The sequence below is a fragment of the Dama dama genome, chromosome 4 (assembly GCF_033118175.1).
Source record: "Dama dama isolate Ldn47 chromosome 4, ASM3311817v1, whole genome shotgun sequence".
NCBI classification, from domain to species: Eukaryota; Metazoa; Chordata; class Mammalia; order Artiodactyla; family Cervidae; genus Dama; species Dama dama.
This window is the reverse complement of record NC_083684.1, coordinates 52,050,209-52,072,500: the sequence shown is the minus strand read 5'-3', so window position 1 is coordinate 52,072,500 and position 22,292 is coordinate 52,050,209. Positions and strand designations below refer to the sequence as shown.

Below are 22,292 nucleotides of genomic sequence, written 5' to 3'. Positions count from 1 at the left end.
TCACCCAAAGAAATGAGATTCCCAAAGTTCTCCAACATCACTTCTCGGTACAGGTGCCTCTGAGAAGGGTCCAGATGCTCCCACTCCTCCTCAGTAAAGTCGACAGCCACATCCTTGAATGTCACTAGCTCCTAAAAGAACAAACGTGGTTATCCTCAGGTATACCCATTCCCACAGAGGAATGCAGCTGACGAGCACCAATGAATTCTGACATCTATATGTGGTCCTGGCAGTCTCCAGGATCCTGAGTCAGACCCACTTAGGCGAACAACCATGCATCTGTTTGTATTATGTAGAATAGGGGTCCTCAACCTCTGGGATCTAATGCCTGATTATCTGAGGTGGAGCTGATGTAATAATAACAGAAATAAAGTACAATAAATGTAACGTTGCTCGAACCATCTTGAAGTCATCCCCCACCCCCACCCCACACCGGTCCATGGAAAAACTGTCTTCCATGAAACAGGTCTCTGGTGCCAAAAAGATTGGGGACTGCTAACATAGAACATGGAAAAGACAAAAGAGGCAGATTTAACAAAAAGAAAAAATGAAACTCTTCAGCCCTTAAAGCTTCTCTGGTAAGAAGAGTCAACTTCAACCAGAGTACATGAAAGGCTATATAATTCCAGAGGTGCTATCCACACAACAAATAATTTTGAGATTTAGTCAGGGAAGGGTCTGGAGAAAGAATCTAGGGTAGACTGGAGCCATGAGGGCAGGTACCCTGGAGAAAGCCAGGTACTAGCCTTGTGGGATGGTTAAAATGTGAATAGAGGAAAGTGGGGAGTTCCAGCTGGCAAGAAAAGGGAGTGGACAGTCATGTGGGAAGGAGCAAGTCAAAGATCTAAAATAAGGACTCTGGTTAATGAGACATGTTATCTAGGAAACCTCCCTCTGATGATTATATACTAACAACGTTTATTTTGGACTCCGAATTCCCACTCACACATCCACAGTAGAAAGATATACAAACTCTTGGTACAGTCGCATGAAGGATTAATATTCAGTAGCAGTTCCCAAAGTGTGGTTCAGGGACCTATGAATATCGCCACGCTCCTGTCAAGGGTGTCTGTACAGTTAATATTATTTTCAGTAATAATTCTAAGACATTATTGGGCTTATCCACTATCATTCTCTTACAGTTAAAGAGAAGAATTTTTCAGAGGCTACATGATGTGCAATCTTGCAACAAAGAAACTGAGGAAGCAGATATAAGATTACAGCTGTTTTCTATTAAGGCAGACATTAAAGATGGTAGCAAAAATATAAAACATTTCCATTCTTAAAAATTTTTTTTTGTTTGGAAGATAAGGGGTTTTTTAAAAAATGTGATATTAACTATAATGGATTAATTTTTTAATGGATTAACAAATACTTTCAAGTTTTGTTAGTTTGAACTTCTGATCTGGTAATATTGATAACCCACATAACAAAAGCCACTTTCAAAAGTGTAAAGGGGTCCTGATACCAAAAAGCTTTGGAAATTACTGCTCTACAAGAAACGAAAATAAACTATATATACATGAAATGACACAGATCAATCTCACAACAAATATTGAGAAAAGACAGGCACAGAAGAGTACTGTATGTATCCAGCTTCTATTTAAAAAGTTCAAAATCATACTAAACTAATCTACAGTATGAAAAGTCAGAATAGTGGCTATCATTATGGGGAAGCAGGGGTTCTTTCCTAGGGAGGGGTTTGTTCAGAGCATAAAGAGAAGACACAGAATGACTATGAGGGGAAATCAAGGATGGTGCAAGGATCAGACAACAGAAGGGTGTCACACCGCAGCAGTCTGGTCTCTGGTCCATTTTTGGCCTAAATGTTAAGCCTGCCAAATAAAGAATAAGGAAAAGAGGATTTGCAAAGGGCTATTAACTCACAAAGTGGGGATGATGGGAGCACATGGGGGCAAGCAGAGCATCAAGCCAGACTACATGTTCCTTTGCGCAAAGCTGAAGCACAAAAAAACAGGTGATTCTGGGTAGAAAACCCAGAAATCCTTCTTTGAACTGCCTTCTTCTCTGAAATAGTTATCTCCTGTATACCATACAGATTTTTTTTTTTTTTTGAGAGGTGAGCTGTTTTTTATGTTGTTTCTGTTCACAAATTGTTTCTCATTTAGGTTAAATATCCAGTGAACCAACATGAACCCTAAGTATACCCGTTGATGAGTTTTGACAAAAGAATACCCCTGTGTAACTCACATACCAATCATGACATAGACCATTTCCATCACTCCAGAAAGTTCCCTTGTGTCGTTTGCTCCTAGTTGATTCCCTGCCCTGACTCCCTGCTCTCAACAACCAATGATCTGCTGTCACTGTAGATTAATCTAGCCTGTTCTAGAATTTCATATAAATGGAATTGATACTGACCAGAATTCTTGGCCTTTCCCAATCAACAGAAAATGACAAGAGGTTAGATAAGAAGCTCAAGCAAGGCCTTATTGGGTTCCCTGCAGCAGCAGAGAATAAAAGCAAGTAAAGGCTTCCCTTGCTCGCTCACTGGCTCCCCCGAGCTGGTTCCTTATACAGGATGAGAGTAGGGTGTGTCCAATGGTTGGGCAGGAGAAATGGCTTAGGTGTTCTGTCTAGCCCTTTGTTGGTGCTGTGTGCAAGGGGCGTGTGTAAGACCTGCTTTCGCTCCCAACACCCTGGTTTTGCTCCGAGCTCTTCAGAGCTGGCAGTTGGGGTTTTTTGCCCTTTTTGTATCTTTTGTCCAGAATTTGCCCCAACTGTGTATGCACAGTTATTGCAGTTATTTTTAGTCTCTTATATTTTCTTAGCATTTTGTTGCTCAAGGAGACATCTGTCCAGGTGTAAGCCTTGCAGCACTGGAGCAAAGGGCCCCAGGTCCCACCCTGTCTCAGAAGCACACAGCACGTATCTGGCTTATCTTTTACCTTATGTTTTATCTGGCATATCTTTCATATCTGGCTTATCCTTCTCAGCCTAATGCTTTTGACATTTATTCAAGTTGTTACATGTATCAGCAGTTTGTTCTTTTTTTTTTTTTCAACGGAATAGTTATTAATTATATGGATTAAGACATTTTGTTTATCTACTTATCAGTTGATGGTCATTTCTGGTTTGGGGCTATTATAAACAAAGTTGCTAATAGTCACATACAGGTTTTTAAAAATATAATTTTATTTATTTTTGCCTGTGCTGGGTCTTCGTTGCTTCACGTAGGCTCTTGTCTAGTTGCAGTGCGCAGACCTCTCATTGTGGAGGCTTTTCTTGTTGCAGAGCACAGGCTCTAGGGCTCATGGGCTTTAGCAGGCTCAATAGTTGCAGTTCCCAGGCTCTAGAGCACAGGCTCAAAAGTTGTGGCGCACAGCCTTGGCTGCTCCGCAGCACATAGGATCTTCCCAGACAAAGGATCGAAGCTGTGTCTCCTGCATTGGCAGGCGGATTCTTTACCACTGAGCCACCAGGGAAGCCCCTAGTCACATACAGATTTTTGAGTGGACATATATTTTCATTTCCTCTGGGTAAATACCGTGGGATTTCTGGGTCAATGGTAAGTGTGTGCTTAATTACATAAGAAACTCTAAAACTGTTTTCCAAAGTATATTATACTATTTTACACTCCTACCAGCAATGCTCAGACATTTTGAGAAACTGCAGTGACATATGTCTAGCCCAGAGCCAGCACAATATATGTGTTGTATTGCTCTCCTTCCCCAACAGCCCAAAATGAGGTGTGTGGGTGATATTTTCAGGGAGAGAAGGCAGACTCTAATTTACCTGTAATCTGGGCATTTCCTCCTCTTCCTGAAGAAGGACAGAGTCTTCAGAAGACAGTGCTGGGTAAAAAGAAAGAAGCAGTGAAAAATGAACTTGGCTCACTGAAACAGACCAGTATCTTAGTTACCAAGAAGGGAGAAGGGGGCATGTTATATTCAGTTGGTGACACTGGTTCTCGTTTACCATTACCTGACACACCCTTGCTTAGAAAGATTTTTCCTTTTTGTACTTTCACAGACAGCCTTTCAACACTGATACTTTCTCCCCAGCCCCCCAATCACTCACTGAATACCTACTATGTGCTTCAGCAGTGATTTAACTCTCACCTTTCTCCTTAGCCTCTGAGGTCACTCCAGCTTCAACGGGGTCCCACATCCTGCCTGCCCTGTTAGGAAGGGAATCCCCGCAGCCCAGTGGCTCTGCTGGGGGAATCTCTCTTCAGCCTCTCCAAGCTCCACCTGGAACATCCAGAGGGAGTTTCAGGAGGTGTTGTCTCCACGAAAGACGGAACTCCTGCATGTGGGGGGCCTCCTGCGGCCTTCATGCTCAGGTAGCTGTTTTGTTCCTGTAGGCAGGAGAGGAAATGTCCCAGCAGCCCAGACTTCAGGCTAGGCTCTGTTCTCTATTTAAGTGAGGGCGCTGTTAATGAACTAAAGCATAGTTAAGGTGATAAACATTTACTAAGCACCCACTGTGTACAAGGCATGCCCCTACTTCCCAGGGGTACACAGCTCTGACTTTCTCAGGACTGTAGCTTCACAGGTTGATCCAGTCACAAGGCAGCAAATGCCACCACCTCTGTGAAGTTTCCTGAAAACTTCCCACTGTGGGATGCATGCATGCATGCTGTCACTCAGTCATGTCCGACTCTTTGTGACACTATGAACTGTAGCCCACCAGACTCTTCTGCCCATGGAATTCTCCAGGCAATAATACTGGAGTGAGTTGCCATTTTCTCCCTCAGGGGATCTTTCTGACCCAAGGATCAAACCAGTGTCTCCTGCATCTCCTGCATTGGCAGGCGGATTCTTTACCGCTGCACCACCTGGGAGGCCCCACTTTGGGATGTTAGTTGCTCAGTTGTGTCTGACTTGTCAAAATCCCATGGACTGCAGTCCGCCCAGCTCCTTTGTCCATGGGAATTCCCAGATAAAAATACTGGAGTGGGTTGCCCTCTCCTTCTCAGAGAATCTTCCCAGCCAGAGAAGCCCTTTGGGATACAGATCTATAATTCTCAAAAGGTGAACTTGTGAAATTCTCGAATTTCTCTTTTTTTTTTGCTACCAGATCAGTAAATGTTTCAAAATCTGAAAACCTTATCATTAGAGAGGCTGTGGGAAAATGATCAGTTTTTTATGCTGTTAGAATGTAAGTAGGTACAGTCTTCTGGAGGAGAGCAATTTGATTGTGTCCATCAAATGGAGGGGGCAGGTAGGGTCAGGAAGCAGGGTTATGAAAGTGAACAAGGAAACTTTAGGAGGTGATAAGATATATTGGTCATCTTGACTGAGATGATGGTTTCACGAGTGTATTAAAATGTCAAAATATATAAAATTGAACACTTTAAATATATGTAGTTTATCATGTGTGTGTACTCAGAAGGGCTTTGCAGAGATACAGCCAGGCCTGTGACTCACATGTCATGTGTGATACCAAACTCACAACTGGGATACCTCCACCTTTTACACCTGGAACTGTAACTTCTACTAAGACAAGAAAGGACATACAAGTCCCCTTTGGCCCTCACTGGTCAAGAGTGTGGAGAATTCTCTTTTGCAGAAAACTGGGAGGTGATTGAGGGCTTCCCCAGTGACTCAGAGGGTAAAGAATCTGCCTGCAATGCAGGAGACACAGGAGACGTGGGTTTGATCCTTGGGTTGAGACAATCTCCTGGAGGAGAGCATGACCAGAGCATTTCCAGTATTCTTGCCTGAAGAATCCCATGGACTGAGGAGCCTGGTGGGCTACAGTCCATAGGGTCGCAAAGAGTCAGAAAGGACTGATCGACTAAGCATGCATACACATGGAAGTGACCATAGGTGTGACCTTCCTGGCTTCGCTACCCCAGAGGCAAGTACCCAGGGGAAGGTCATTTAACTCCAAAGCATCTGGGAGCTTAGAGAAGCTGCTAACCACTTTGAGCTCAGGAGTTTCTCAGATGCAAAGTGGCAACAAGCCTTTGGCAATCCATAGAGGGCCTGGCTGGAGAAGAGCCCATCCTGGTGTCCAAGACAGTCTGCCCATCCCTCTGATCCCTAGGCTCACTTATAGAAAAAGCCCACTGAGGGACTTCCCTGGTTGTCCAGCGGCTAAGATTCTGTGCTCTCAATGCAGGGGGCTCAGGTTTGATCCCTAGTCAGGGAACTAGATCCCATATGCCACAACTAAGAGCTCTGATGATGCAACTAAAGATCTAGCATGACACAAGGAAGATCTAAGATCATGTGTGTAGCAACTAAGACCTAGCACAGCCAAATTAAAATAATTTTTTTAAAAAAGAAGTGTTAAAAAAATAAAAGCCTAGTAAGAAATGAAGGTGGTTTCACAAAAGTGGGAATACAAGATTTTGCACCCACCCCCCCACAAAGTCCAAGTTATCTCCAAAATAAGAGACACCAGAACATATTGTCACCATAAACATCAAACCTCACGACTTCCCTGTTGGCTTGGACGGTACGAATCTACCAGGAACGCAGGAGACCCAGATTGGATCCCTCGGTAGGAAAGATCCCCTGGAAAAGGGAATGGCTACCCATTCCAGTATTCTTGCCTGGAGAATTCCATGGACAGAGGAACCTGGTGGACTACAGTCCACGGGGTGGGACAAGTCAAACACGACAAGCGACTAACACTTTATTGACCCCTACTACATCTCAAACCAAGGGGCACTTCCTAACTCCTCTCCAGGGCTCCAAACATCTAGCTGCCCTCAAAAACACCTAAGAACTTACAGCCCCATAAGCGGCCCCTCTGCACTAAGAATGCCGCCTGCCATATCAGTAAACAAAGGATGTTGTGGCCAGCTAGTCAGCAGCCACTGCAGCCAGCCCCAACTGTGCACCCTGACCGGAATCAAGCCGGAGACAGGCACATTTACCCTAGATAGTTAAGGTGCATATCAAAGGAATGACTTCAGGGAGCCCAGACTCCTGCACTTCGTCATACAAAGAAAATCGCTTAGTTCATTAACTTTAGCTGTCCGTTTTTTTTTTTTTTCCTAATTAACAGTAATCGTTTCTTGTTCTAACTACTGGGTTTTCTCGCAAAACCCCTATAATCCTGACTCCTCCTTACCTCTTCAGAGCAGTCCCTCACAGCCATCTGAGAAAGGCCACCAGATAAAACATAAACTTTTAGGTTGTCCGTTTTTTTTCCAGTCAACACTCCCAAAGCCCTGGACCCTGCCTCACTGTCCCTTCCCCACCAACCTGGGGTTGCAAAGCCCCAGCTGCCTCGCCAACCAAAATGCCCGGCATAGGCTGTCCCCCAAATGCAAGGAACCCTGCCCTCCAGCCCTTCAACCCATGGATGCCTGCAGGCCACCAACCTCGGGACCATCGTCGCAGCCATTCACCCCTATTTCAACAAAACCAAGATGCTCCCTGCGTCGCCCCTCAGACCCCGCGACTACCGGACCTTCGGTTTTCGCCTTCCCCTTTCGCACGATCCGGGGACCTTCGGCTATTCTCGCTGCCTTCAGCCAGTAAAATTGGGGGACTCACCTCTCTACGCCTGGAGGTCTTGGGCATGGAGGCCGCCACGGGGCCTTCACCAGCCTTCGTTCCACGCAATGAGCCCGATATACCCGCACCGCCGACCCAGAAGGCCCAGCCGATGGGGTCTGGGCGCAAGCGGGCGCGGAGGCCTGGCGGCTGGACCACATCTCCCAGAAGCCCCTGCGCAGGCCGGGAAGCTCTCCAAGCCCCGCCCCAAGGCGCGATCGGGGCGTGGCAAGGCCGGCGCAGGTGAGCTCCGGGTCTCACGTGGAAACAGCTAGCTTGCGAGAGCTGGGCGTACAAACACAAAACCAGACAAGCGCCTCGTCCTACTGTCTACAGCCGGAAATAACAAAACACCTGTAATTTCTCGATTCAGGCATAGCTATGTTTAAGCTTATATGCGTGCAGTGCTGTGTCAGTTCAGTCGTGCAGGACTCTGCGACGCTATGAACTGTAGCTTGCCAGGCTCCTCTGTCCACGGAATTCTCCAGGCAAGAATACTGGAATGGGTTGCCATGCCCTCCTCCAGGGGATCTTGCCAATCCAGAAATCGAACCCACCTCCCTTGCCTCTCCTGCGTTGGCAGGCGGGTTCTTTACCACGAGGACCACCTGGGAGGCTCTTAAGCTTATATCCTTTCATATAAATATTTATCCTCTTTGTTGTTCAGTCGCTAAGTCCCGGCTGACTCTCGGAGATCGCATGAACTGCAGCATGCCAGGCTTCCCTGTCCTTCACTATTTGTCTTCTTAACCTGCTTTTAAAATCATATATATTGAACATTGTGTTCTTCCACAATGTTTTGTAAATTCTACATGCCATCTATGTAATTAATGTATTATCGCATTTTTGTTAGGTTGCTTCAAATTACTAGTATTGCAGCCACCACTGCTTATGGTTGTCATTGACTCAAAAGCAGGGAACCGGCAAAGCTTTATACTGAAAAAAAGGGAAGGCTTCGGGTGTATTTTGATCCGAGGTCACTGTCCAAGAGAAGCTAGAGGTGAACCAACTACAAAAAGTGCAACTTTTGTGGTTGGTTTGGAGGTGTTGATTTGGTTTTCTCTGGTTGGTTCTGAGTTGGAAGCAGAGGCGAAAGATAGGGAAGCTAGCAGTTATTGACCAAGTCCTGAGAGTTCTGCACTGATTGCTACCAAGTTTGTAGTTTGGTTTTCTTGTTTCTGCAGAGTTTGTGGGTCAGGGTTCTATCATCATATACAATCTGGCATTGTCTGTTTGTATATCTGTTCTTTCAACTTTAGTGGTTTCAAACAACAGCAATCATTTATTATCTTTCATGGTTTTTCTGGGTCAGGAATTCAGAAACAGCCTAGCTGGACAGTTCTGGCTCAGACTTTTCTTGATAGCTAAACCTGGAACAGTGTGTGAAGTTCCAGGAACAACTGGAAGCTAGCTGGACATCTCTTATTTCGTGTAATCTCAAAGATTTGTCCATGTGATTTTTCCGTGTGGGCTAGTTTGAGCTTCTTAACAGCATGGTAGACTCAGACATCTTACACTGCAGCTCAAGGTCCTGAGAAAGATCCAGATGGAAGATGATTCATCTCTTATGGCTAGTCTCAGAATCACAGAGCATCATTTCCCCTGTACTTAAACAGTTTTAAAAGTCCATCCAGATTCAAGGGGAAAGAACATGCACTCCACTTCCTGATGGGAAAATGATAAGGTTCTGGAAGACCATGTGGAAACAAAAATATAGTTATGGCAATTTTTGGAAAATACAATTTGCCATGAACTGCAAACGGATCAAAGCAGAGAAAGCAGTTTTAATTTCACTCTGCTATGAAGACTGGAGTAACAGGCAAATTTGGCCTTGGAGTACGGAATGAAGCAGGGCAAAGGCTAAGAGAGTTTTGCCAAGAGAACGCACTGGTCATAGCAAACACCCTCTTCCAACAACACAAGAGAAGACTCTACACATGGACATCACCAGATGGTAAACACCGAAATCAGATTGATTATATTCTTTGCAGCCAAAGATGGAGAAGCTCTATACAGTTAGCAAAAACAAGACCAGGAGCTGACTGTGGCTCAGATCATGAACTCCTTACTGCCAAATTCAGACTTAAACTGAAGAAAGTAGGGAAAACCACTAGACCATTCAGGTATAACCAAAATCAAATCCCTTATGACTATGCAGTGGAAGTGAGAAATAGATTTAAGGGACTAGGTCTGATAGACAGAGAGCCTGATGAACTATGGACGGAGGTTCCTGACATTGTACATGAGACAGGGATTAAGACTATCCCCATGGAAAAGAAATGCAAAAAGGCAAAATAGTTGTCTGAGGAGGCCTAACAAATAGCTGTGAAAGGAAGAGAAGCGAAAAGCAAAGGAGAAAAGGAAAGATATTCCCATTTGAATGCAGAGTTCCAAAGAATAGCCAGGAGAGATAAGAAAGCCTTCCTCAGAGATCAGTGCAAAGAAATGGAGGAAAACAACAGAATGGGAAAGACTAGAGATCTCTTCAAGAAAATTAGAGATATCAAGGGAAAATTTCAGGCAAAGATGGGTTCGATAAAGGACAGAAATTGTATTGACCTAACAGAAGCAGAAGATATTAAGAAGAGGTGGCAAGAATACACAGAAAAACTATACAAAAAAGATCTTCATGACCCAGATAATCACAATGGTGTGATCACTCACTTAGAGCCAGACATCCTGGAATGTGAAGTCAAGTGGGCCTTAGAAAGCATCACTACGAACAAAGCTAGTGGATGTGATGGAATTCCAGTTGAGCTATTTAAAATCCTGAAAGATGATGCTGTGAAAGCGCTGCACTCAATATGCCAGCAAATTTGGAAAACTCAGCAGTGGCCACAGGACTGGAAAAGGTCAGTTTTCATTCCAATCCCAAAGAAAGGCAATGCCAAAGAATGCTCAAACTACCGCACAGTTGCACTCATCTCACACGCTAGTAAAGTAATGCTCAAAATTCTCCAAGTAATACATGAACCGTGAACTTCCAGATGTTGAAGCTGGTTTTAGAAAAGGCAGAGGAACCAGAGATCAAATTGCCAATATCCTCTGGATCATCAAAAAGGCAAGATAGTTCCAGAAAAACATCTATTTTTGCTTTATCTACTACGCCAAAGCCTTCGACTGTGTGGATCACAATAAACTGGAAAATTCTGAAAGAGATGGGAATACCAGACCACCTGACCTGCCTCTTGAGAAACCTGTATGCAGGTCAGGAAGCAACAGTTAGAACTGGACATGGAACAACAGACTGGTTCCAAATAGGAAAAGGAGTACGTCAAGACTGTACATTGTCACCCTGCTTATTTAACTTATATGCAGAGTATATCATGAGACACGCTGGGCTGGAAGAAGCAGAAGCTGGAATCAAGACTGCCGGGAGAAATATCAATAACCTCAGCTATGCAGATGACACCACCCTTATGGCAGAGAGTGAAGAGGAACTAAAAAGCCTGTTGATGAAAGTGAAAGAGGAGAGTGAAAAAGTTGGCTTAAAGCTTAACATTCAGAAAACTAAGATCATGGCATCTGGTCCCATCACCTCATGGGAAATAGATGGGGAGACAATGGAAACAGTGTCAGACTTTATTTTTCTGGGCTCCAAAATCACTGCAGATGGTGACTGCAGTCATGAAATTAAAAGACGCTACTTCTTGGAAGGAAAGTTATAACCAACCTAGATAGCATATTAAAAAGCAGAGACATTACTTTGCCAACAAAGGTCCATCTGGTCAAGGCTATGGTTTTTCCAGTGGTCATGTATGGATATTAGAGTTGTACTGTGAAGAAAGCTGAGCACTGAAAAATCGATGCTTTTGAACTGTGGTGCTGGAGAAGACTCTTGAGAGTCCCTTGGACTGCAAAGATATCCAACCATTCCATCCTGAAGGAGATCAGTCCTGGGTGTTCATTGGAAGGACTGATGCTGAAGCTGAAACTCCAGTACTTTGGCCACCTCATGTGAAGAGTTGACTTATTGGGAAAGACCCTGATGCTGGGAGGGATTGGGGGCAGGAGGAGAAGGGGACGACAGAGGATGAGATGGCTGGATGGCATCACCGACTCGATGAGCATGAGTTTGAGTAAACTCCAGGAGTTGGTGATGGACAGGGAGGCTTGGCGTGCTGTGATTCATGAGGTCGCAAAGAGTCGGACACGACTGAGCGACTGAACTGAACTGAACTGAACTGATGAAGACTGGATATTTATATTGTTGTTCAGTCTCTAAGTCATGTCTGACTCTTTGCGACCCCATGGACTACAGCATGCCAGGCCTCCCTGTCCTTCACTATCTCCCAGAGTTTGCTCAGACTCATGTCCATTGTGTTGATGATGCCATCCAACCATCTCATCCTCTGCTGCCTCCTTCTCCTGCCCTCAATATTTCCCAGCATCAGGGTCTTTTCCAATGAGTTGGCTCTTCTCATTAGGTGGCCAAAGTACTGGTGCTTCAACATCAGCATCAGTCCTTCCAATGAATATTCAGAGTTGATTTCCTTTAGGATTAACTGGTTTGATCTCCTTGCTGTCCAAGGGACTCCCAAGAGTCTTCTCCAGAACCATACTTGGAAAGCATCAATTCTTCGGTGCCCAGTTTTCTTTTTGTCCAACTCTCACATCTGTACATGACTACTGGAAAAACCATAGCTTTCACTATACAGACCTTTGTCGGCAAAGTGATGTCTCACCTTTTTAATGCGCTATCTAGGTTTATCATTGGAGCAGAAAATGGCAACCCACACTAGTATTCTTGCCTGGGGAATTCCTTGGACAGTGGAGCGTGGCAGGCTACAGTTCTTGGGGTCGCAGAGCCAGACACTACTGAGAAACTAACACGAAACACAGGTTTATCATAGCTTTTCTTCCAAAGAGCAAGCTTCATTTAATTTCATGACTGCAGTCACTGTCCAGGGATTTTGGAGCCCAAGAAAATAAAATCTGCCACTGTTTCCATTTTGTCCTCATCTATTTGCCATGAGCTCTTGCCTGAAAAATCCCATGGATGGAGGAGCCTGGTAGGCTGTAGTCCATGGGGTCGCTAAGAGTCAGACCTTACTGAGTGACTTCACTTTCACTTTTCACTTTCATGCAGTGTAGAAGGAAATGGCAACCCACTCCAGTGTTCTTGCCTGGAGAATCCCAGGGGTGGGGGAACCTGGTGGGCTGCCATCTATGGGGTCGCACAGAGCGGGACAGGACTGAAGCGACTTAGCAGCGGCATTTGCCATGAAGTGATAGGACTGGATGCCATGATTTTAGTTTTTTGAACATTGAGTTTTAAGCCATATTTTTCTCTCTCCTCTTTCACCTTCATCAAGAGGATATTTATACTACTGAGTGAGCTGAAATTATCTGTAGTAAGTAGGAGTGATCAAAAAAATCATGATCTTTAATTAAATTTTAAGAGGATCAGAGAAGACCTAGCTCCACTGAGCATGTTTAAGGTGATAATGAGAGTGAATTTCCTGGTGGTGCAGTGGTTAGGATGCCACGCTCACTGTCAAAGAGCTCAGGTTCAGTCCCTGGTCGGGGAGCTAATATCCTGCAAGCTGTGTGGTGTGGCCAAAACAAAAAACAAAAAATGACAATGTAATACAAAAATGAAGCTGTCTTCCTTTACCCTCCTTGAGTATTAGGTCCAAAGTGATAATAATTGATAAAAATTATTCTGCACAATTAGAGTATTAGGGCTAACTGAGACTAACTCAGACTGAGGATTTGTCTCAGGGACGTGAGAGTTGGATTGCGAAGAAAGCTGAGTGCTGAAAAATTTATGCTTTTGAACTATGGTGTTGGAGAAGACTCATGAGAGTCCCTTGGACTGCAAGGAGATCCAACCAGTCCATCCTAAGGGAGATCAGTCCTGGGTGTTCACTGGAAGGACTGATGCTGAAGCTGAAACTCCAGTACTTTGGCCACCTCATGCGAAGAGTTGACTTATTGGAAAAGACCCTGATGCTGGGAGGGATTGGGGGCAGGAGGAGAAGGGGACGACAGAGGATGAGATGGCTGGATGGCATCACCGACTCGATGGGCATGGGTTTGGGTAGACTCCGGGAGTTTGTGATGGACAGGAAGGCCTGGCATGCTTCGATTCATGGGGTCACAAAGAGTCAGACATGACAAGGCAACTGGACTAACTAACTAATTCTGCACAATTAGAGTATTAGGGCTAACTGAGACTAACTCAGACTAAGGATTTGTTTCAGTGAAAAGAGCAGGACTAAGTTAGAGACTTTCTACAGGATCCAATATTACAGACATGCAAAACTCCTAACCCCCAATACTTTAACTACCTACAATAATCTCCTAAACTTAACTTCTTGGTGATGTATTTTAGCAAACATTAATGACAAGTAGGAGGGAAAATGTTTCATGGTCAAATTACTTTGTGACATGCTAGAATATACAGGTTGAATTCTGGGGTCTGTTGTGGTGTATTTCTGTACTTTTTATTCTACTCCACTGACCTATTTGTCTATCCTTAGACAAATACCACAGTCTTTATTGGTTTATCATAGCTCTATAGCAAGTCTTGAAATCAGAAGTTCTCCAATTTGTTCTTTTTCAATACCGATTTTGGTTGTTCTAGGTCTTTGGACTTCTCTATAAATTTTAGAATGCTTTTATCAATTTAAAATTTAAAAAAAACATTCTGATATTGTGACTAGGACAGCATTGAATCTATAGGTAAATTTGGGGAAATTTTATTAAAGACATTGAATTTTCCAATTCATAGCCATTGTATTGCCATCAATTTAGATCTTTTCTAGGGAACTCTCTGGTGGTCCAGCAGTTAGGACTCAGCACTTTCATTGCCAGGGCCCAGGTTCAATCCCTGATTGGGGAACTGAGATCTCACAAGTTATGCAGTGGGGCAAAAAAAAGAAAAAAAAAAAAAATCTTGACTAACTTCCCTCGGCAATGTTTTGCAGTTTTCCATATAAAGATCTTTCATATCTTTTACTAAACTTATTCCTAAGTATGTTTTATCTTGCCCTGGTTTTCTTGCTATCATGGGAGTGAACACCTTTCATACCATACATTCGAACTGCAATGAGAGTTGAAATTCTGTGATTGTTTTAACAATCTCTTTCCCACCTCCCACTACATCCTCGTGCTAAATGTGTGTCAATGATTAGATTCATTAGCTGTTTTAAAGACTCTTCAAACGAGAAGTAGACAGGGTATAAATGAATGAACACAGTGATATTCCAGCAGGTCAGATAACTCTTGTTTATTTATAAAACATATCCCATTCTGTCAAATACAGATAAGAAAGGTGCAACTAGAAGACATTGAGGATTGATAATATATTTTCACTTATAATATTTTAGTTATTTAAATTCTAGAAATTCCATGTGAATTGTCTTGTGTTGTATTCCAAGAACCCCTTGCTATCCAAGTCTATTTGGTTTCCAAGTTCAAATACTAAGGAATACTGTATTAACTAAATTGATTTGATTTCCAAGTTTCAAAAAGTGAGTAGCAAGTTTAAAGATTTTTTAGAAAAGTTTTGTTCCAAAATTCAGATTGTGACAAGTATTTATTTCAATAGATTACTAGATTTAGCTTGCTAATTTTTAACGTTGTATATTTTCATAACTGATTTTGGGCATATTATCTTTTCATGTCCTTCCAGCAAGTTTTATCATTAGGGTTGTGACAGATTCATAAAATCAGATAACTTGCTACCTCAGTCTGTGTCCTGGAAGAGTTCCTAACACATTTCACAGTTTCGTCTGTAAATATATATATGTCTTTGGTGTAGCTGACATTTATTTGTTTAATTTTTTACTTCACCTCATGGTTTTCAGGATCTTAGTTCCCTCATCAGAGATCAAGCCTGGACTCCCAGCAGTGGCAGTGTGGAGTCCTAACCACTGGATTGCCATGGAATTCCCCTGACATTTATTTTTTTGGTTTAAAAAATGTTCCTTTTGGGGAGAATCTATTAAAGATTTCATACTTCTCTAGTCAATTCTGATATCAAGTCAATCCAATTTCTTTCTAAAAATCATACACGTTGTCCAGATTTTCGGATATATTCTAAAAAACATCTATAGTACTTTTAAGTTTGAGATAAAATTCATATACTGTATATATTTACCCTTTTAAAGTATAGAGTGGTTTTTAGTATATACACTGCCAATCCCAGAATATTTTAATCACCCAAAAAGATAATGTCCTTTTACATTTTTTTTCCTTTTACATTTAAATAGGTAGTAAGTATGAAAACATTAGTCACTCAGTTGTGTCCCAATTCTTTTGCGAACCCATGGACTGTAGCCTACCACGCTCCTCTGTCCATGGGATTCTTCAGGCAAGAATACTGGAGTTGCCATTCCCTTCTCCAGGGGATCTTCCCGACCCAGGGATCGAACCTGGGTCTCCCGCAATGTAGACAGATCCTTTACTGAGAGTCATTTCCGTTTCTCATTCATGGCACTGTTCATCTGTCACTTGTATTCCCCGACCTGAATCAGTGGTTTGTCTACTTTCAATCAGATACATTTTCTATTTTAAATGGTTTACTTTTGTCGTTTATTTGATAACTAACAATGCCTTTCTCTGTCCATATTTTAGATATACTTTTGCTTGTTTTAGCTCTTTGGGTTCTGTATTCATTTTAATGATCTGTCTAGTACTTTAATGTATGCATGCATACTGAGTTATAAAACTTCCAATACAATTTTGCCTGCCACTCACAGGTTTTTCAATTGAATTCTTATATTCATTCACATTTAAATAATGTGTATTCTAAGGATTTAGTTCCTTAACCCATGTTAATCAAGAGGGTTACTAAATTAATATTCAGATATTTATATTTGTCGGCTATCATTTTGTTACTGTGTCGCTCATTCTGGTCAAATAATGTGCCCTGTATATTTTCTACTTTTTAGGGAATAATTAGGAAAAATATCCTTATCTCTTCCTACTTATTTGACAGTTATGCTTTCACCAACCCATCATTATATCCATAGGGTTTCAAATAGATATTAATCTTTGTGCAGTATAAAAATGAAGTCTGAATGTAGACTACCCACAAAAACTTTTTTTCCCTTTTAAAATTTCAAGCCAAATAATGGGGATAGGATAAACTTTCTTATGTTCATTACACTCATTTCTCTCTCTCTTTTAAAAAATATGTTTATTTATTTAGCTGCACCAGGTCTTCATTGCAGCCTGTGAGATCTTTAGTTGCAGTGTGGGAACTCTTAGATGCAGCATGTGGGATCTAGTTCCCCAACCAGGGATCAAACCCAGGCCTCCTGCATTGGGAGCATGAAGTCTTATCCACTAGACAATCAGGGAAGTCTCTCATTTGTCTTTTTTCATTATGAATTCTCTGACTTAGATAAAGGTAAACAACATGGTTAAAATCCTTTCCACAAATAATTGTTGTTTAAGTCACTCAGTTTTGTCCAACTCTTTGTGACCCTATGGACTGTAGCCTGCCAGGCTCCTCTGGGATTCCAGAGAATCCATGGGATTCTCCAGGCAAGAATAATGGAGTGGGTTGCCATTTCCTTCTCCAGGGGATCTTCCTGACCCATGGATTGAACCTGAGTCTCCTGCATTGGCAGGTGGATTCTTTATCCTGATCCACCAGGAAAGCCCTCCACAAATAATAATGGTAATTATGAAAATGAGTAAAAAATAATAATAATGAACAACTTTTACTAGATATTTGCCACATGATAGGAAAAGTTCTGAATATTTATTAATTCATTGAATCATCACAACAAACCAACACATACAGCATGATTATATTTATTAATACATAAAAAAGAAAATGTCACTAACATATATAAGTAAAAAGTTAAAAAAATCTGGAAAGATAAATAATATTGATAATGGTGGTTAATTACCTTTCTCATATGAGACTGGGGTTAGGCTTGGTGAAAGGAATAAGACAGTTTACAAGGACAAAATGTAGATAATTTCACCAACTAAAGTAGATGTTTTAAAAGGAAAAAGCCAAAACATCCAAAGATAAACTTTGGGTCATATTAATAAAGGAAGATTTTATAACCAAAAACAATTAGATGCAACCATAACATGAATAATAAGGTCATTTTAAAATGTCATTAAATATATCAATAGAAATAATAAAAATCTCTATATACTGAAATAGCAATCATATTTTTGACTATATTATAAAAGCAGGTAAAGGTACAACATGTGTACCATGACTACATTTTCTTTAAAAACAAAGTCTGGTAGGATTTGCTCTACCAATTGAGAGTTATTATCTATATATAGATGGCATGATTACAATTAATCCTGGCTTTTTTAGGTTCTAGTTTTCTGATATTGTTTTCTAGTAAGAAAATATAAATGTATGAAATGAAACAAAAGGACTAAAACTTACTTCAAGAACAAGATTATAATTAATTCTACAAGGAATTAAAAAATACAAAGTCACACAGTTTAAACAGTGTGATACTGGTGTAAGCACAAACATATAGATCAGAGAATAGCCTTGAGACTCAAGCAAATATAAACAATAATACAATATATCACCAAGAAGGTAGAACAAAACAGTAGGAAAGGATAAAACTGTTGAAGTGACATTAATACAAGATGGAGTGGAGGAGGAGAGGGGTGGAGACAAGCAAATATCAATTTAGAATCCAAATTCCTAACTTAGAGTAAAATATATTTGGATTAAATATATTTTAAGAAATATATTTTTATATATTTTAAGAAATATATTTTTTAAATGTATTTATTTTCTATAAAATAAACAAAAAATAGTGAAAGAGGGTAACTATCAAATCTTAATTTTCTCTTTGTTTAAAAGATCAGGAAGGTGAGAAGAGCTTTAACTTTTATTATTCATCAGTATGAATTCCCTGATGACGAATGAGATCTGAGCCACTGCTAAATGCCTTTCCACATTCCTTACAGTTATAGGGCTTTTCACCAGTATGAATTCTGAGATGTCGGGTAAGGTTGGAGCATTTATTAAAGGCCTTTCCACATTCATTACATTCATATGGTTTTTCATCTGTATGAATTCTTTGATGTTGAAAAAGCTGTGAGTTCTGAGTAAAGGCCTTCCCACATTCAAGACATTCAAAAGGTTTCTCACCAGCATGAATTCTCTGATGTTGACGAAGTTGTGAGCTCTGAGTAAAAGCCTTCCCACATTCCTTACAATCATAGGGTTTCTCTCCTGTGTGAATTCTCTGATGATTAGTAAGAGCTGAGCCACTACTAAAGGCCTTGCCACATTCTTTGCACTCATATGGTTTCTCACCTGTATGAATTCTCTGATGTTGTACAAGCTTTGAGCTCTGAGTAAAAGCTTTGCCACATTCCTTGCATTCATAGGGTTTCTCACCTGTATGAATTCTCACATGCTGAAAAAGTTGTGAGCTCTTAGTAAAGGCTTTTCTACACACTTTACATTCGTAGGGTTTTTCACCAGTGTGAATTCTCTGATGGTCAATAAGATTTGAGCAATAACTAAAGGCCTTCCCACATTCCTTACATTCATAGGGTTTCTTACCCGTATGAATTCTCTGATGCTGAGAAAGGTATGAGCTACAGCTGAAGGCCTTTCCACATTCTTTACATTCAAAGGGTTTTTCACCTGTATGAATTTTCAGATGTCGAGTAACATGTGAGCCACAGCTAAAGAATTTCCCACACTCTTTACATTCGTAAGATTTTTCGCCAATATGAATTCTCTGATGTTGAAGAAATTGTGAATTCTGACTAAAGACCTTTCCACATTTCTTACATTCATAGGGTTTCTCTTCATTGTTAATTTGATGTAAAGTAAAGAATGTCTGTTGAATAAATGAGGGCATGTACTCATGAGTGAGTATTTCTTGGCCGAAATGCCCATTTTGATGTCCCAGTTGTTTTTCAAAGTGACTTCTATATTCCAAAACATCTCTGAAACTGGAATATTCAAAGCCTTGTTTTCTAAGTCCCATCATTTCCCTCTGGCATGATTCTATTTCGTAAACTTCCTTCTTTAGTGATAATAACTTGGTTTCACACATTGATTCCAGAGCTGAAAGAAAATAAAAGGTAAATATTCTTCTCCCACCTCATTTGTGAAAAGGTAGACTTCTATAAGAGAAATGGAAAAATTAAAGTAAAAACAATTATGTGGTAGTAAATGACATAGAATTCTCAAGTATATCTGTTGCATCTGAAAAATGGACATGAAATACACAAAAATTAATGAGATGTAAAACAGGAAGCGGCAGGCAGAATCTATGGAAATAGAAAACCACAATGATTCTCAAATATTGATGTGGACCAGAGTCATTTGGAAAAGTTGATAAATATATAATGCTTCGGCATAAAAGATGACTAGTAGTATATACATCTATATGAGCTTATAAGTATACGTAAGAAACAAAGTATATCATCATACGATACGTATTATACAAAGTGGCTATTTTTTTTAACATCCATTAAAGGTCTCCTAAGAGGAATAAAAAGCATAGATTTTTACAAATAAAAGGAAAGATTCTTGGGCTCTCTGGTATAATAAAGTACAAATTTGATTTTTGTCCCTAGTTCATAACAAAGAGCTTCAAAAACCCTTTGAATTTACTGAGAGATAGCAGTGTTTTCACTGTGCTAATGAGGTGACTCATGGTGGGTCCCCAGATTTAGGATGGGGACTGTTCACTAGAAAGACCCAACATATGATGAGAGGGCTGGGATTTTCAGCTACTTGACCCCTGGGAAAGACAGGGAGGCCAGAGACTGAGTGGCTGATGCCCTAATCAATTATGCCAATTAATTATGCTTAAATATAATTATGTAATTAAGCTCCAATTGAAGAAGGAATTCATAGAGCCTGGACTCCATCTCAGGCCTGTCCGTGCTGGCCGTGCTCGGCTGCCTCTCCAGCGGACTCTGAACTCTCTGCTTAGTGCCTGTGGGGACGACAATGGAAGGATAAGACCCCCTCCAGACAGGGGAATCTTGAAGATCACATCCAGGCTACTCATTGCCTAAGAGGAAGCATACCGTAATCACCCCTGTCTCCGGACAGGTCATAAACTTTTTTTCGTATCTATCAGGATGTAATCACAGGCTTATCGATTATTAACTAGTTGGAATGTAACTGCGGGCTTATTGACTATTGACTGTTTGGACACGTACACATGGGGTAGGTGGTGGGTTAGGACACGTACGCATGGGGTAGGTGGTGGGTTTAGACACGTACGCATGGGGTATAAAAGATTTTCACAAATGCTGGACGGGGTCCTTGGCTAAGAGGAGACTCTGCCTTGGGCCCGCCGGTAATAAACTGCACTCCACTATCTGCATTGTCCTTCTGAATGAGTCTGTTTCCCGGAAAGCATGGCTATAACATTTGGTGCATGGGCCGGGAAACTCTTCACTTTGAGGAGACAGGTCTCATTTGAGGCCACCCCGAGGCTTTGTGGCTTGAATCTCCTAGAGGGGGGAAGGCGCCTCGCCCCTCTGGAAGGATTCTGCTTCTCAACACCCGGACCTTTCACATCAGCAGGTAGTGGACGGCAGCAGGGGAACTGAGCGCTCAGGTGAGGAGGAACCCACCCGGCAGGGTGGAAGAGGGGGCCTGATCACCCCCCTGGGAGGGACTAGAAGGAGCGGGGACCCACAGGAGCCTGGACTAGATAGGTGGCGATTGCTTGGTACACAGGTCGACGAGCGTGCTAGGGTTTAGGAAGGAAATTTGTGAAGGACATTTAGGAGGTGTGTCCACGCCGTCTTGGGGAAAATTATTACCAAGCGATCACCAGGGGATTTTTAGGATAGGAAACTGGTCCTTGTATGCTCGTATTCTGCCCTCCCCCAGGAGGTGTCCTCTCTGCTGTGAAATTCCTGACCCCCCCTGGGAATTGTTAGGCTAGAAGGAGGGGGAAACAGAAGTGAGTATGAATTGGCTTTTCCAGAGATGGCCTGGGACATGAGATATTTAACCCATCTGTGTTTTTATCTGCACCTGATCAAGTCCACCAAGGCAGAATGGACTCTAAGGGAGAAACAGTCTCGGACCATGTGATGTTCCGGTTCAGCTGTGCTGACCAGCAGGTGAAGACACGCTGATCCCCCTTCTCCCTCTGGGATATGGCAGGTAAGGCTCTTCTCACCCCAATTAGGAAGGAGGCAGAATGGCAATTTAAGTGTCACTGAGTGGAAATATCAGAAGTACATAGGGTACTGAGAACTTCGTAGACAGAACGAAAAGAAAAAGTAGAAGAAGATCTGAGAAGGTAAGCAAGATGGGGGAAAGTGAATCTAAGGCAACTATATCGGAGTGCATGATTAAAAATTTAAAGAAGGGATTAGGAGGAGACTATGGGGTGAAGATGAAGCCTAACTGCCTCCACAGACTCTGTGAGGTCGAATGGCCCCCTATGGGAGCAGGATGGCCACCAGAAAACACTGTGAACTTAAAAATAGTGGAAGCAATCTATACAGTAGTCACAGGAGAGCCAGGACACCTGCATCAATATCCATCTATTGACTCATGGCTAGGGTTAGCTTGAGACCCTCCTACTTGGACAAGGTTCTGTACCCAGAAGGGAAAGGGAAAAATATTAAGGGCACAAAAATTGACTGATGATAAAAAAGGAAATTCTACAGGATTTGGACAGGGATGACCTGACCCCTCCCCCATGCTGGATAATGACACGCCTGCCTCCCAGTGCTTCACCAGGACCGGAGGCCTCCTTAATGCCCAATCCAGGGCCAGGTGAAGTTTCTGCAACAGCCGCTACTCCTCCGCCAGCTTTCCCGGAGTTCGTAGAGCCGCTGTTTGGGCAGGCTCCGATCCAAGCTATACCCGCC

The 22,292-nt window shown here is 42.0% G+C and overlaps 1 protein-coding gene across 1 annotated transcript in view; it reads right to left on the bottom strand.

The window, feature by feature from the left end:
• The window catches only part of LOC133055074 (zinc finger protein 629-like), a 43,663-nt gene that overhangs the window by 4,984 nt on the left and 16,387 nt on the right, over positions 1–22,292 (bottom strand). The window contains exons 6-10 of the mRNA XM_061140547.1: positions 18,317–19,506; positions 7,393–7,808; positions 4,083–4,192; positions 3,757–3,815; positions 5–131 (exon numbers count right to left, since the gene is read on the bottom strand). Of these exons, the coding sequence (XP_060996530.1) occupies positions 5–131; positions 3,757–3,815; positions 4,083–4,192; positions 7,393–7,808; positions 18,317–19,506 (1,902 nt within the window). The remainder of the gene's footprint in view (positions 1–4; positions 132–3,756; positions 3,816–4,082; positions 4,193–7,392; positions 7,809–18,316; positions 19,507–22,292) is intronic.